This window comes from Doryrhamphus excisus, linkage group LG5 (genome assembly GCF_037039965.1).
Source record: "Doryrhamphus excisus strain RoL-2023G ecotype Guam linkage group LG5, RoL_Dexc_Guam_v1.1, whole genome shotgun sequence".
Taxonomy (NCBI): Eukaryota; Metazoa; Chordata; class Actinopteri; order Syngnathiformes; family Syngnathidae; genus Doryrhamphus; species Doryrhamphus excisus.
In genome coordinates, this window is record NC_136361.1 from 1,290,764 (window position 1) to 1,307,804 (window position 17,041).

At 46.5% G+C, this 17,041-nt stretch overlaps 1 protein-coding gene across 8 annotated transcripts in view; it reads left to right on the forward strand.

Annotated features, from left to right (window-relative positions):
• LOC131108420 (neuropilin-1a) overlaps positions 1-17,041 on the forward strand; it is a 68,160-nt gene that overhangs the window by 20,074 nt on the left and 31,045 nt on the right. For all 8 annotated transcript variants that reach the window (XM_078790544.1, XM_078790540.1, XM_078790541.1 and 5 more), the window contains one exon: positions 11,907-12,088. In XM_078790544.1, the coding sequence (XP_078646670.1) occupies positions 11,907-12,088 (182 nt within the window). The remainder of the gene's footprint in view (positions 1-11,906; positions 12,089-17,041) is intronic.

Genomic DNA, 17,041 nt, shown 5'->3' on the forward strand with positions numbered 1-17,041 from the left:
TCATTAGAGTTAGTTGGTGTTATTCATGTACCGCCAGATACCGTTACCACAACGGTACTTTAAAACTTTGAGTTAGTTGGTGTTATTCATGTACCGCCAGATACCGTTACATCAGTACTTTAAAACTTCATTAGAGTTAGTTGGTGTTATTCATGTACCGCCAGATTCCGTTACCACATCAGTACTTTAAAACTTCATCAGGAGTTAGTTGGTGTTATTCATGTACCGCCAGATACCGTTACCACATCAGTATTTTAAAACTTCATCAGGAGTTAGTTGGTGTTATTCATGTACCGCCAGATACCGTTACCACATCAGTACTTTAAAACTTCATTAGAGTTAGTTGGTGTTATTCATGTACCGCCAGATACCGTTACCACATCAGTACTTTAAAACTTCATTAGAGTTAGTTGGTGTTATTCATGTACCGCCAGATACCGTTACCACATCAGTACTTTAAAACTTCATTAGAGTTAGTTGGTGTTATTCATGTACCGCCAGATACCGTTACCACATCAGTATTTTAAAACTTCATCAGGAGTTAGTTGGTGTTATTCATGAACCGCCAGACACCGTTACCACATCAGTACTTTAAAACTTCATTAGAGTTAGTTGGTGTTATTCATGAACCGCCAGATACTGCTACCACATTAGTACTTTAAAACTTAATCAGGAGTTAGTTGGTGTTATTCATGTACCGCCAGATACCGTTACCACAACGGTACTTTCATGCCGGCATGGAAAGCAGGGCTGTCCTGACCTCAAAATCTTTCTATTTTTAACCCGACGTTTCATTTTTAATGGTTTTCTAATGGAGTGGTTTCCATGAGCGCCACATGACTTTCCAGCGTGTGTGGTCCGCCGTTAGAATCATCCAGTTGAACCAGCAAGTCGTGTAATTTGTCACATGGGCGGCGGTACTGTATATTGCTTGTGCTTTTGTAAACTCCAAATCAGCCTTGATTCATCCTGGAAAGTGACGAGAGCCAGAATGGCCGCCTTATCTGATAGACTGGCAGAGTGGGTGGAGGCGGCGGAGACGTTGAGGGGGTGCGACAATGCATGCTTCAATGCACTGCCTTTGCAATCTAATTAGCGGGCAAATGGAACACACATGCGCCACATGTTCCCCAACATGGCCGTTATCAGCAAAGCAAACAAGAAGCACTCACAGCACACCAAAAAAAACATCGTCTGAATGAATTGGTGGTGTCGTGCGTGCACGCTACCTTTGTCGGGTTTGTTTGGGGAAGTGCACGGGCCCTTATCCTTGGAGGAGGGGGAGGAAAACACTTCATCACAGAGATAAGGAGACCAAGCAAGCCCTGCGATTGTGAATGCATGGCGTGTTTACCTTTCACGTAGCGTTGTCGACTTTCACAGAGTGGAGCTTGAGGGGACGACCCTCTTGCAGGAAATGAAGTTTGAGGCACGGCGAACATTAGCAGGGGGAGTATTTCAGCCAGAAAAAAGTTTTTTTTTTTTTGGCCGGCAGCAAAAATGGAAAAATTATCTGTAATTTTTCAAGGATCAATTTGTCAGCAAAATGTCATATATTCTAATATTCATAATAAGTTGTTGTTTTTGGAAAATTAGGCTGCAGTAAAAGTTCCAAGACAAAAAGAAAAGAAAAAGTTATAATTTTGTACGGATAAACTCGGTACAAAAGAAATATTTTTTAAAATTCATAATGAGAAACAAAAGTAATAAAAGTAAAATAAAATAAAAGTAACAATATAGGAGTAAATTCAAATATAGGAATAAAGTCATAATATTATGAAAATAAAATGTACAAGAAACATAGAAACATTTGGAAAATAGCAATGTGTGAAGTCGATATGAATTATGGGCTTTTTGACCCGTATGACAAAGATGGTGAAATTTCTCATATCTTAGCATACTACATAACTACAGTACTTATGTATCTATATATCAATATCCATGTGGCAAAATTGCATCCTTTCATTTTTCACGACGTGGCCATGGCTGTACAACACTAATCCCCCCCCCTCCCCAGAAATGGATGAGCCCACCTTTTCTACCTGCTGCCTGCACCCCAGATCTATAGATCTATGTGAGATAGACCACAGTTGTGTTTTTGTAGTCGTATTCTCTGCTGAAAAAGTCTGCTCATGTTTAACCGATACAACACTTTCGATCTTCCATCTGTAGCTGCAGGCTGTTCAGACTTGCCCCCCCCCCCCCCCCCCACGCTGAGTCATGAGAAGCAGCTTTGGATACATATGATCCTGGCAGAGCTCCTGAATCATTGATTACATCACATTTGCTGACCATTCCCCAAAACAATGTCAATTGGAGCCGGACAGCATTTCTTTTATAGGTGGGGGGGGGGGGGGGGGGGTCTGGACCCCGTGGAGAAAACTTCTCAGAAGGGTCCTTGCAGTAGATGAGGGGGTTGTCTGAGATATATGGCAGGGTGGTACGAGGGGAGTTATTTGAAGAATGCTTCTCTCAAGCAGCCTTTTGTGTGGGCCAGGAAGACCAAAGCTTCCCGCCTCGCCACGGTTCAAAAGTCCGCAAGAGCCCCCCTGCCTTCAGGTGCCTGTAACTCAAAGCACCCTTTCCTCCGTTTAATTGTAGTCCTCCTATTACTCTGCCCCCCCCATTCTGATCTCCTGCTGTGATGCTCCCGTGGAGCTGCTCGGCATGCTGGGAAGGCCACCACTCGCTGCTGTGCGTGGATCCCGCCCCTCCTGGTGTTCCCGACCAGGTTGGGCCTCCACTGCCCAGGAAGGGGAGGGGGGCCGGGTATTACTGTACCCTCCAGCTATTGTTAGCTCTTCCTTTGACATCTGCCATGCCGCTCACCGGGAGAGACGCCGGTCCTGGGAAGTGAGAGTTCCGAGGACAGGAGGGGCTTTGGGCCACACGCCCCTCTTGGGCCTTTCCAGCCCCCCAACTTCATGATAAAGGGAGGTGCAGCTTCACAGCTTGTCACTCCACCACCCTGCGCCCCCCCGTCCAAACCAACTAATAACTAAGACGTGGTCCCATCATGGTAGACCTGTCACCCCCTCCCTTGTAGTAGTGGTACGCAATATTTTAGGTAGAATTTCAGTCCCCGCATGGCTAGAGATGACCAACATAAACTCCAAGCCATTCCCCATGTGCGTTGCGTCCATGGAGTATACGCTGAGGGAAAGCAGCAGATCTAATTAGGATGGAAGTACAATGGAACATTGGCCATGTTTTATTTCAGTCCGAGACTGTGGGCCGCCTCAGTGGAAGTTGTTGCCACGGGGGGTGTCCTTTCAGAGGTGGGGACGTCTTCATGGAAACCATGCGTGGCTGCGTTTGATCACGATGGAAATGAACCCGCACACACAAAGTAGCCATCCACTTGTTCGCTCCTCGGCGCCATTGCTGCACGCATACTTTGTCGGTGCGGTGAAACTTTCTACTTAACTTCAAACTTATCCCTTCTGAATGCAAACTGAGGAGGCAGAGTAGCCGCGGAAGGCCGATGAAGGCCGACGAACGCTGCGGTGCTTCTAAATGTGCTCACCTTATCAATTAAACAGGAGGAGGAGAAGAGTCGGCCATACAGAAAGGCGTTGACCTTCACTCCCATTACTCTTTCTTCATCACTTCAAACATAAAAGGTTGTTCCCTGGCTAATGAGCAGGATTAAAGCCACCCGGCCCAGAAAGCGTGCAGCCGTGCGAATGACCGTGGGTGCTTTTTAAAAACGGCTGCTGAAGTGTTTCACCTTGGCTGCGACTTGGAAGGGCAGCCTGATTGAAAAGCTTTCTGGCTGTGGCATCTGCCATCCTCCCTGCTGCTCCGCCACCGCTTTGATTCATGCACAACCTGACCACAAGCGGGAGGTGAGCCACTCTGCCTCGCCGCGGGAGGAGGAGCGCTGCACAGCGGAAGAATATCGGAAAGGGGGAGCGACGAGGGGGCAGCGTTCATAAATAACCTTCTGCATTCCGAGTCTGTTTGGTTCTTCTTCTCCGTGTAGGAAGTCGCCAGTCATGTTTGCCGGGGATGGAATGTTGCTAAGATGTCAGCACACTGCTGATTAATTCCCGTTCCCTTTCATCTGATTTGACTTGTTCCCAGCTCCAAACCAAAGCAGGCCTGCATGGAAGTCTCCTCTGGAAGAAGCAGCTCTTTAAATGACTTGGAGATGTTTCTTTTCAGTCCAAAAGATTTTCAAATATTGTATTGACCTCAAGGAATTCTTATTATGGGTCTGCCTCTTGTCAGGACTGTTGGACTTCCCCGTTCCATCCAATGTGATCTCAACTCGTAGAAGTCTCATTTAATGCGGCCTGAATGCTGCGTTCCTAATAATGTGGCCCTTTTCAGCCTGGTCATCAGCTACATTGCTGTGGTTACACAAACTATTACTCCTCCCATCCCATCAAGACCCTCACTATGGTGGGGGGGTATGCTGGAGCCTATCCCAGCTGTCTTCAGTGGCCATCCAATCACAGGGCACATATAAACAAACAACCATAACGTGTTTTTGGGATGGGGGAAGGAGGAGGGGGGTGTTGTCCAGCAATTTAACCGTAATTGCATAGCTTGATTTTGATTGAAGTGGCGCCCGTTTGTTTCCAGAGGTCCCCAAAGGGGGGGGCACAGCAGCGATGCAAACGCTAGTGTGAAATGGAGTTGCTTTGCAGGGACGTAAGAGGGTCGGCAGTGAGAAAATGAAACCCGGGTCTCTTGTGTCTCAGACCCAGATCCCCGGGGTCGTTTCGGGCTACTGTGTTTTCACACAGCAGGCTCCGATTCGCCGGCGGTTGTCCTCCACTCAACGCGGCGTAACTCGGCCACAGGACAAGCAGACAGTGATTGATGGGGCGGTAGCCTGCTACGCTCTGATTGAGTTGGAGCCACTCACAATCTCTCGCTTTGTTTGCTCCTTGCTTGATCTCGCCTCACTTAAGTGCTCCTTTCTTTTCCACTGCAGCTGCTCACTTTGTTTTTACGGCCTTATGTCTTTTGGTGAACCGCAGCAAATGTGTGGCTAAAAAGGACTTTAAATTCAACATTGGGGCAACATTGTGTTGCCTTCTTGGGGGGGTGGAAGCTTATACCCGATAGTATCATCAATACTAAAGTTTCAGAGAATACTTCAATAATCCATCATTCAGAAAGATGTAGTACTAATGGATTTTTCAAGTTTTAGTTTTTTGTCCTGCTGTACTATTTATTTATTAAGGTTTGGAATGTCCAAGTGTTCCAACGCATGCTCAATAAATGTTGAAACGTGAAATATGTACATAAAGTCTATCATCATCCCTTTCCGCCGTCCTGTAAAGAACCAGTCCTGCATCCATGTTGGGTATTTTAAAGCTAGAAGTGTAAAGCCACAACGATCCCACACTCCCACACAAGACGCTTTCTCATGGCCTGACCGTCTACCGCAGTCCCGGCCAAGTGTCCTCATGTCCATCCAGATGACCCGGTCATGGAGAAACAAGCCCAGACGGATCTCTGATACGCCCACGCTTTCCTTCATGCAGACTCCAAAGAGCAGACTAAGTGCAAACCTGGTGGTGAACGTTTGTTTCCACCGTGAGGACGGCGGCTAGGAAGTACTGGTCCAGTGTGGCAGTGGAATAGTCTTCACTAGAAATATCCACATATGAAGATGGTATATCTTTTTGTACGACCAAAGGCCATCAAACCTGGAGTAGAAATTGCATGCGGGCTTTGTATGACAGTTAGTTGGTATTCATATTTGTATTAGTATTTGTATAATACTTTATATTATGCTGTAAAATATGCTGGAACATATTTCTATAAGATTTATGCTGGAAGCCAACTGTCATCTCCATCTCGACATTCTTTTGTTCCTCTCAACCGACGCCTTCACTATCTTTCTCTCAAAAGGTCCTTGAAAGCACCCCAAGCCACCCACAACACCCCCTTGTCCTTCCTGCCCATTGTGCCAGGAGAGATTTCAACAGCACCCAACAGCCTCTCCCTCCCGTTGACCTCGGTTTCAACTCCCCCTCCTCCCCCTCACACCCCCAGCCTGTACTTTGAGCAAGGCACGTTCTCCACAGTTGCATTACCGCCATGGAGCGTGGCTGAGCGTGAACAAGCAGGAGAAGTCATAGGGAGGATCTCGTGTATCTTTAGTGGTTTCACCAAAAGTTCAAGTCTGGTATCGACTGGAAGAGAAGATCCAGATCCTGAGGAGGTTTAATGTCACCCCCACATTTGATTGATTTGATAATCCTGCATTTTGGTGATCGTGATTGGCTTTTCACTAGATTGTGTTCATGCTGACCGCGTGAGGCTTTGGTTAGGCGAACCCGAACCCGAAGCCTTCATTGAATGGTTAGATGTCTTCAGGAGTGATGACATAAAAGCTGGATGACACAAGCATCAGCGTTCGCCTCCACGCTCCCCTCTCGCCCTGTTATTTCTACCCTTGACCTCTCATTGCGGCAACAATGGCCAATCATCTGGGTCGTGTCAGCCAACCCCGGGGAGAGTGCTCTCTTTGCTCACCTCAGCCTGCCCCTCTCTCCCGTGCAATCACAGATCCTCTCAAGTGTCAAGGTGGGACAAATGGGAGCTATTCCCGCCCGTAATGGACCCCAGAAGGGGGGCGGCGCTGCTCTTTGCCTCATATCTCTTTGGTCATATCTCTTTGAGCAACAGTATTCCTTTCAACTCTTCAGCTTATTCATATTTTCTTCTTAATGTCGTGCATTAATGTGTTTAAAATAAATAGGATACAAATAAACATTGTATACGATAACAGTAACGGGGGGGGGGGGGGCATGATTCTAATAGTATTTGTCCTAATGTCATTTTTGCGGAGCTGAGGTCACAATACAAGAAAATAGTGTATTACTGTTCCGGATTGTACTTTACACAATGACATAACACATACAGTAATTGTGCCTCAGTGCAGCCGCTGCGTAGAATGGATGCATTCACCATTCACACGCGGCGTTAACCTGCACTGTGCTCCCTTGCGGCAGAAAAGTCCCCTTGTCGGCGGCAGGCCATATATCTAAATAAAGGATGACTGTGGACGTTGCATGCTGAGGCCGTAGGCCCATAATGGAGTCTAAATAGCCAAATTCATTAATGGGATTGTTGTCGGCAACAGATCACATGACGGCGTAATTAGTAGGACGGCTAATGGATGGAGGCCCGTCACATCCATCAGTGGTAATTATGGGTCAGCATGCGGGGCACTGCCCTTCTTAATAGTCCTCATACTTGTTATGGGCCTGCATGCGGAGCGCATTATATCTTAATAGTCCTCATACTTATTGTTATGGGCCTGCATGCGGAGCGCATTATATCTTAATAGTCCTCATACTTATTGTTATGGGCCTGCACGTGGAGTGCATTATAGCTTAATAGTCCTCATACTTATTGTTATGGGCCTGCACGTGGAGTGCGTTATATCTTAATAGTCCTCATACTTATTGTTATGGGCCTGCACGTGGAGTGCATTATATCTTAATAGTCCTCATTGTTATGGGCCTGCATAAGTACATAACATCTTAATATTCCTCATACTCATTATTATGGGCCTGCCTGCAAAGTGCAGGCCCATTCAAAATGTCAGTGTCAATTTTTCTGGTGACAATTGCTGGTTGGGGATATGCTCACCACAAAAAAAGCATCTAAATGAATGTATATGTAGTGTATCTAAAAGTGAACCTCATGGAGGACAGCTGTGCCCCTTATCTTTCCATCCATCCTTGTGGTGAGCGGGGTCATCACGCCCTCGTTCCCGCACTGACGAGGAACCACTTCTAAGCCCATCAGCTCTGATTGGTGGGTGTACTTTTCCACATGCAGATATACCACTTGGGTTTGGGAGGGGGCACATTTTGTAACGTCAACTTGACTGGAGAGTGATGACAATAATAAGCTATTATTATACAGTATAAACATTTGATTCATTTGTGTATGTGATTTCCCAATGTAAAAGTACTTCAAAAAACTTCTAAAAATGCAAGTTGCCAAGGTTAAAATAGCTTGGAGACACCTTCTCATTCAATAACATGGTAAAGTGTCTCCAATCTTTCGACTGGGGCTTGTTTGATTTCTTAGGGGTAAAAATGATGAGACTTTTGTACATTTTGGGTTTTGACAGACCCTTTGGAACGGATTCATGACAAAAAGTAGGAGTCCACTGTATTTGGTTTTACTAACAAACATTTGTTTTTAATTTAACAATATAGAAATGTACTATTATGAAGGAAATAATACATTTATAATACATTTATTCCATCTGACGACATTTGAGAAGAATAAAGTCTACTGCAAAACAAAGTCAAATAAAACAAAAACTACTTTAGGCTTCCAAATCCTTTGGCCTTTTCTCTTGTGGACAAGAAGTGATTCCTTGAGATTGTAAACAGTATGAGCACAGATATTTGTGAAGTATCCATGTCATCATGCTAGCATACTGATCCCATCCCCGGTGTAGGTCTATCCTATCCATGTACACATGGCTTCCACGCCGCCTTCACGGAGGCCATCCCTGGTCGCCAGCTGAGGATATTTCCATGGGAAAGCTGCAGGACGTCCAAATGTTGCATTGCTAGGCCGTGGGCTTTGTTGCCGTCTTATACTAATGTTCTTGTCCAGTGCCGGCCATTGCTTTCTCTCTCCGTGCGCCTGCAGAAAGACGACAGGCCTAATATGTTTGAGCCGGCGGAGCGAAGGTGGTGGAGTATTACTTTCACCCCTAACTCCTCCTGAGCAGGCCTTCTTTTTTCACTTGAGCAATGCTCACCTTCAGAAGAAGAACGGCTGCGGTGATGCGATGAAGACCTTCAGAGGTTCCACTTGGCAGGTTGGAGGAGATTGTTTCAGTCTGCTGACAGATAAGGCCGATCAATGGCCGCCGTGGTTTGGAAAGACCTGGGTTGTGTACGTGTGTAAACGGCGCTACATCAGACAGGAGAGGCTGTTTCGAGGCGTTCAAGCAATGCTGCTATGATGTCTTCCAGATGTGAAGAGCATCAGCATGTTGGCAAAGACCGGAACCACTGATGGAGAAGTACTGGTCTATCTGACACCCCCCCCTCACGGCTGCATGAAGACATTTGGAGAACGCTGGCTTCTTCAATCTTCAATTGAGGCTTTTTTTACATTGTGGTTGTGCAGCCATTTTTTCATCTATTCGGAAAATGAGCACATGTCAGTGTTGTCCGATGCCTCGGGCCGTGGTTGGTTGTCTTTTGGAGTCCTAAGCTCCAACCCTTTGGCCCTAAGAAGCATTGCTTCGACATGGAATTTGCCCTGTCATTGTCAGGAGAAGCAAGGTGCACTGTATTCGGGCACATGCTCCGAGCGGCCGCTGTGCCGCCACAGAGGTCTCTGGCAAACCTGTTTCCGACACCGCTGCCAAAAGGTTTTTTGCGTGCTCCGTAGGTTTTCTTTTCCCCTCGTCGTCGTACATTTGTTACAAGCAGCACTCGGAATGTCTTCCTTGGAAATGTTTGTTTACAAGTGAACTCAGGGGGACTCTTTAATGTTGGTATTTATGAATATGACCCCAATACTCTCATGTTGGCCCCATAGTTATTGGGCACCCCAGTCATTGAGGATTGGGAACTCTAAGAGTAAATTTGCCAACATACACGAAGTCGAAGGAATTCACGGTGTCCTGAAAGTCTGTGTGTCCATAAATGCCACACAGATGACTTTGCAGGAAGGAGAAGTGACATAAATGTGCTGATCAATCATACTATCCTAATGCCAGGAATGTGAAAAAAAATAGCATCATTCCAACCAGAATGATTCCCTGGTTGAGGGAACCGGGATAGGAGGAATATCTGGAGCCTCCCCGGCCATGAAAGCTCATTACAGCCGAGAAAGGCCGTAAAAAGCGTGTGAGGCTAATAATCTTTTTATTGCCGAGCAGCTGATAAAGAAGCAGAAACAAAGACGTGCTTGAGAACGTTACACGAGTGAAGATGTTCCCACAGCTGCTGGGAACCAAACAAAGAAGGCCGAATGCCGGGACGGGGAAAGAATGAAAATAAGTGAAATGCCGAAAGAAGAAAAGAAAAGAAAAACCAATCACTTTTTTACTCCCAAGAGGCCAACCATTTCTATGATAATAAGCCACGCCATTATCGGCTTTACCTTGGACGCTCTCTGCTTTTCCTTGACTGCAGATCCTCTTCAGATGCCCCCCGTGGGTGCCCAAAGTGCGGCCCGAGGGCCCTGGGCATGTTGTAAAAATAAAGAAGCACTAAGCTGTACTGTAGCATTAGCTTAGCATATGTTGACCTGGGATAGCGTTCAGCATCTTTAATGTCAGCACAGTCTTCCGTCAAAAGGACGGTGCAAGAAAGGGTGCATGCAAGTCTGGCCCCCACCGGGGGGATTTAGTAGCCCACCCTGAGCTTTGTTGTGCAATGGCTTTCATTTGGGCGAGTCCAGAATGGCTGAAAAGGCCTTCTGTTTGGACAATCATTTGGGAATCAAGCCCATCTATGAAAATATGCGCCCACAGGGTGTCCAACAAGCATGTCGCTACACTCATTGCAGTACACACAGACTCACAAACGGCGTGTATATGTGTGTGTGTAAAGTACTGGCCAAGTATATTTTTGGTTTTCTTTCATCTTTATGCTACAAAAATGACTTTCTGATAATATTCCGTCACTTTTTTGACTTTATTTTCCACTTTCATCCTCTTACAAATTGGCATAATTATGACTTTAATCCCATAATATTTTGACTTTTTTTCTTTTAACATAACTTTGTCTGCAAACTAATTTTCAAAAATTCCAAATATATTCATTGTTTTGTTTTTATATACCAATTTTGGAAAAGTCTTATTATTATTATTATTTTTCCACATAATGGTGCATTATTCTCATGAAGTTGTCATGATAGATGATCATGTTTTTCTGCAAATATTTTCACTTTATTCTCGCAAATTACAGTTGATGTTTCTCTTTGCTGTCTTCAAGGCCGCTCATGTTGGATTAGGATTATTATTTTCTTGATAATACTAATATTCACAGGGGGCAGCCAAGTGACTTGTACTACGGAAATGCAGTACACATCTGGGAAATGCTGCTACGTTAGGGCAACAAGTACTGAGATATGTTTTACCCTGCTCTTTTTAATATTTAGCTGCACTAAATCAGGTAAACTATTCCAAACACATCTGGCTGGGACTGCCAGTGAAATAAATGCTGTTAAATTAAAAGCAGTCTGCCAAAATCAATACCCCTCATGCACACGCTGACAATGGCCGGTGGTCTCAGCCAACCTTAAACAGCCCATGCATCACCCCCCCACCCCCCAGGTCCTATTTCCAAGCTTCTAAATCTGCTTCTGACTCAATTAGTCTTCCGTTTCCCTCAGGTGCCGGAGATGTAAATTCCACCAGCATGACGTTTTTAGCGCGTGAGCGTCAGGAATAGATTCTACACCTGCTCCTCCTCCGCTGCTGATGAAACGTGCGTGCGTGAGCGCGCCACAGAGCAGATAATAATAGCGTATGATAAAGGACATAATGATAATGTAGACGCCTCCTCAACCCCAGACCTGGTTTGTGTGCTGAAGCTCCTGATGTCGTCGCACTAAATGCTGCTTATTACCGTGAAGACGATGCTGCTGAGGCGGAGGAAGGCTTTTAAAGATCCACTCAAGCCGTTTCAAGACCAACTCAAAACATTAGAAAATTTAAGTCACTAAATTTTTATTATATTTGTCATGTTCTGTTATTCCTGAATGCATCACAGGAGGTCATGGCAGGAAGCATAGCGTTCCATTTCCAGTCCACTCTATTATCCAGTGTTTGGTCTTCTCTCCCACTCTAGGAATGAAAGTGTTTTTCTTGATTTGTCTGAAGCTGCAGCACCTCGTCCCATGCCGCGAGGAAGCTGAAATCGCTAACATCTGGCGTGTCCTCCTCTCAGGTACGACTACGTGGAAGTGAGAGATGGCGTGGACGAAAGCGGGCAGCTGGTTGGGAAGTACTGCGGCAAGATCGCCCCGTCTCCGGTCGTCTCATCGGGGAACCAGCTCTTCATCAAGTTTGTGTCGGATTACGAGACCCACGGGGCGGGTTTCTCCATCCGATACGAGATCTTCAAGACGGGTGAGTGACCCTTCTGTCAGTCGTTCAGTCTCGGTGGGGGGAGGCGGGGCCTTCTGCACGCAATCTTCTGCATCATCTCGTCTTGTGAACAGACTGTCTCGTGACACCCTGAGCAAATACTGTGCCGAGCTCCATCCCACTGCAACAAAGGGGTGCCACAGGCCATCATTTAGTGTGATGTATTTGGAAGATCTCCGTGGGTTTGTCAGAGCCTCCCCTCATTTCCTGCTTTGTTGATGTCTGCAATATGGCCAGCAGCCCCCCCCATATGTTCCGTCATGCTGCCATATTGGAAGGTGCGTTGGCATCAGTTGTCAATCGGGCGGCTGCTTAGCGCACGTTAGCTGAACGGCTTTTAGGACAAAGCTCAAAGGGCTCCTAGCTGGAGCCTCGGATAGCTGTTTGCCCCTCATCCATGTCCCAACACGGTACTGGCGGATTGCCGAGATGTAAAAGATTCCACCGTACCCTAAAAACGCTGCAATGTGGTCCGGCGTATCGCCGAGCGAGTACAGCGAAGAGGGAGGAGGGTGAAGACGCATATCTGCAAAGTGACTCGCAGGCAGACTCCACTTTCATTAATTAACCTTAGCGCCAGTCTATGGGACGGCCCCCGTTGCCCCCGAAGACATGATGAATGGTCCCTCAGGGTCCCCTCCTTGCTTTTCATCTGGTGGTGTGTGTGTGTGTGTGTGTGTGTGCGTGTCCAGCTGGTGGATTGTGGATCCATTTAGGAGATCAAAGTGACACTCCATCCCAACACAGACTGATCATGCCTGATCCCCCCCGCCCCCCCGCCCCCCATGATAGACCAGTTAAACCCACACATTCTTGCTTTGATTAGCGTGCTATTTTCCAGTGGTGTCTATTATCATAGATTAGCATTGGAGAAGGGTCGGGGGCCGCCCGTACTGCAGAGTACATAGAGTACACGAGGACATACAAGTAATATTACATTCATGACAACCCGAGTCAGGACTATGCAGCTCAAGCCAGATTAGAATCGGTGCTTTTATTGTGGAATACTGCGAATACTACCAGAGTTTGCATCGTACTGCAACAAAGGCAAAATTTGATATGGCTCATGTTTGTGTGTTACTGTAAATGTTCTGGTGCCGGACAGGAAGTGACGCCGGGGGTTGGGAGTTGAGTTTTAGTTTGGCTTGGGTTGTGGCTGATCTTGCAATTGTTCTAAAACCTGCAATAAAGGCCTGTTGTTGCTGTGGCGATCAGGTCTGGTGCTTGTGTGTCACATTACTGACACCTATTGGTCAGTGTAGAGTACTACATACAGTAGCATCACAGGTCTTCTGAATGCCTTATTGTACTTCATCCAATAATAACACACCATATCCAACCCTGAAATACTAGCATGGTTTTTAAACGCGTTAGCTAGTGTGCTACATGTTAGAATGACAAGTACTGTACATGTACATTCTGTACATCCAGAAATATTCATCCACAGGATGAGTTGGGTCGCTGTGGCCCGGTTGCTGCCGTCTCCTTGAAGGCGGCGTTATTTCCACAGCGGACCAAAACCCTCATTAGGCTTCTTCGTGGACTCCGTGGAGCCGCCAGGAATGAGGCCCTGAGATCAATTAAGAGTGCGGCTTCTTTGACGGAGACGGAGAGCGAGGAATCCAAAGCTAGCTGATTAGCACGTCTTATCAAGAAGCGGGGTATTAGCTGGGAAAACATTGTGTTGGCAAACACGTGTAGTGTTAATGATGATGCCAGATGATCTGATAATGGAGGAACTGCAGGCTGGAGCATGCCGATGAAGTCGCATGCAAAGAATGCTGGCGCTTTATTAGTGTGATTACAGGAGATCACCACACGTCCACCTCTGGGACGAGCACCGCCTTGTGGCACGGGTTAAACCCAACCGAAGGTCACTTTGAAGCTAAACGTGCTCTCCTACCAAATGATGTAAACATGCTACATGGGACGTGGCTAGCTTAAGTCTGTGTAAAGATACGTTCACGCGTGCAGACATTGGTAGCCTGGCCTTCGTCAGTGGGAGGCTGGGGGGGGGTCTAATTGGGAGAAAACAGGTTGTTTTGCTGCTCTCGATGGCTGTTTCCTCATCCGCCCCTCTCTACTCCCTGATCCCATCCAACCATCTTAATTAGCACGGACTATTTATTTTATGGCCTGCAAATTGGCAACCACGCTCCAGTGGCGACAGAAAGGGAGGGGCAGGGGAAGTGAATAATCACCAACTCAGGAACAGAGACGAGGGTTGGATGGTATTAAGGTGGTCTGGTGTCGAGTCGCTTGGAATGGAGGAAGGAATGGTACGACCCAAACACCACATCTTTATTAATAGACTGAACCTCCCAAAGGCTAAAATATTGTACTTGAACCAAATCGTATGAAAACCGGGGTGTTTTTAAACCAAGGTCTGACTGCGCTTTGGTTGTGTGTGGATGAGTGGAAACTTCCATCAGCCCAAAAAGGCAACCGGCAGTGAGGGCTGCAACATTTCCAAAATCCTGTTCCTTTTATAGCCGACAGAAGTTTTATTCTTTCAGATAAAATCCCCTCCAATCTGCAAAGATTAGCGTGATGTGTTAGCATGCGGGCTCGACATATGCTTTCCTTTAACAGCTTGGCAGCGTACACGGAGCCACATCAAGGCTGGCTGAGGGCCCGTTGAAGTGGGCGAGGTGGCTTCCATGCTGCCGTTGAAGACCAAACCCCCCCCCACCGCCCCCGCCAACCACATTCAAACTCATCATTTGCTGTTACTCAGAAGGATGACTAAAAGTCTGCTGGAGGGCTCTCGAACACGACTCTTATCTTGAACAGAAAATAGGCCGCTTTGTTAGCCTTTATTAGCCTTGGCAGCCAAGGTGCTTTTCTCCACGCAGGCACCTGTAAAAACACTTTCAAGGTGTGTGTGTGTGTGTGTGTCAGGCGGGGCTGGGAGGGGGCGATTTTAGCGACTTTGCTTGACGACACGGCCCAGTGCCGTAGGTCACATCTGGCACGGAGACGTGCTGTCATATGCACACAAAGAGACGCTTGCCTCATGGAAATATAAGACACCCAATCTGCGAGAGGGCAACCAGAGGGAGAATGCCTTTACCTCCAGACCCCTTCCCACTTAAACGTGGTGTCATCCCTCATTTTAGTGGACCGGGGGGGCGGTTTGTCACCATTTTTTAATTTCTCTCTGAAAGAGTCCATTCTTCACCTGTGATGTCATCTGGGTTAGCGTGGCAGGTAGAAGAGGTGAGGGGTGGGGGGGGGGGTCCCAACATAAAGGTTGCTAATGATCTGCCAGCGGACATCATGGAACATAAACATTTTCATTTACTTAAGCCCAGGAACAACACCACCTCCCGAAAGTCCCAACTGGAGCGCAGCCATGAAGAAATGGAAAAAGAAAGAAAGACTGAAGCCCCTTCACACCGCCCCCTTCCGCCCAGAGAAAGACGTACAGGGAGCAGTGGAATGTTACAGCCTTTAATGATGGGGGTAATAACGCTGTGTTCGTGGTCTGGGAATTGGACAGCTGGAATGCTGGGAGAAGTCGTTACTGAACACCTGACCAATGGAGCTGCCCTTTAAAGGAGAGGTAGACTTTTTTAGGAATGTTGGCCATCAAACCCGATCCTGATGCGACACATCTGTGAACACGTGTCTTATCTTCTCAAAATATAAAACGGCTAAAAAGAGGCAGCTCATGAATGGTTGGACTTCCTGCCGGCAGTAAAGGTTGGAGGTTTGAGGTTGTCGCTCGGCATTAACTTTTGTTTCTTCCTTTTTCCTGTCGTAAAAATGTTTGTTTAAAAGCGCTGCTGCTTTGTCTCGAACACGATGACCCATCGGAGCGTGTGTGCCGCTCTGCCATGAGCTTTGCCTGAGTCAGCCCGACTAACTCCCTTTCTCTCTTATTTTCACCCGCCGGGTAAATTCCACCGGGGCGGCTGCAAACGTCTTTGGTGATAAAACAAGGAGACGCTGAGTCAGTTGGGGGTGGGGGGTGTTTGGCTGACGGCAGGATATATGTTTCCTGTTTCTTGTCAACGCAGATATGCTACACATGGCCGAATGGCAGGACGATGGAAGCGATGGGAATTTGCTCAGACATTAAAGAAGCCACCTTTCATAAAGCTGGCATCAGATGCTTTCTCTTGTGAGGAGCAGAGACGATGAAGGGCAGACTCGCATGCCCAAAAGGATTTTTAATCCAAATTGTTGGTTGTGGAAAGGTATGTTACGAGAATAATAAATAATAAAATATTATGGAAATGTAGTAATGATGTAAATAACATTTACGACAAGAAAGTTTATCATAGTAATTTTATGAATATATTAAGAGGAAAAAAAACAAGACAAAATTGCAGTTTTAGGAAAATAAACATGTACTTCTGTGATATTATTATATATTATATTTATATATTATATATTATTTTTAATATTATGAGAAACAAAACCAAATAAAGTTGTATTATTATAATAAGATGAGGTTGGGGATAACATTTTAATACTCTGAGAGTAAAGGGTTGGGCCACCCCCGAGTTCAGGTTGTGTTTGCTGAGAAGATGCATGTTAAATGTTTGGGGGGGGGGGGGGGGTGATCAGCACCATAGCAGCCATCTCAACATGACTTGTGTTTTTTTCCAAAGCCCACATGCGCTCCAGGGAGTCGGGGGGGCCCCGTCAGAGGAGGATGTAATGGATACAGACGGAACCTCCAGCGTGGTTTGTAGGATTTAATTGGAACATTTTTGCCAAATTGGTCCAGCTAGCACGGAGAACCGCAGCACCGAGTGTAGGAATAAATGCACCTTTCTTTTCTCGACGTCTTAAGCCCGTTTTCCAGACCAAACACGAGAAGGTGAAGCTGTGAAATTAACAGCACCTGCTGTTCTCAAAAGCCACGCTTTGGCTGCTCCTCCAAATGTCAACTCCCTTTGGAGCTAAAATGCTCCTCATAAAGCT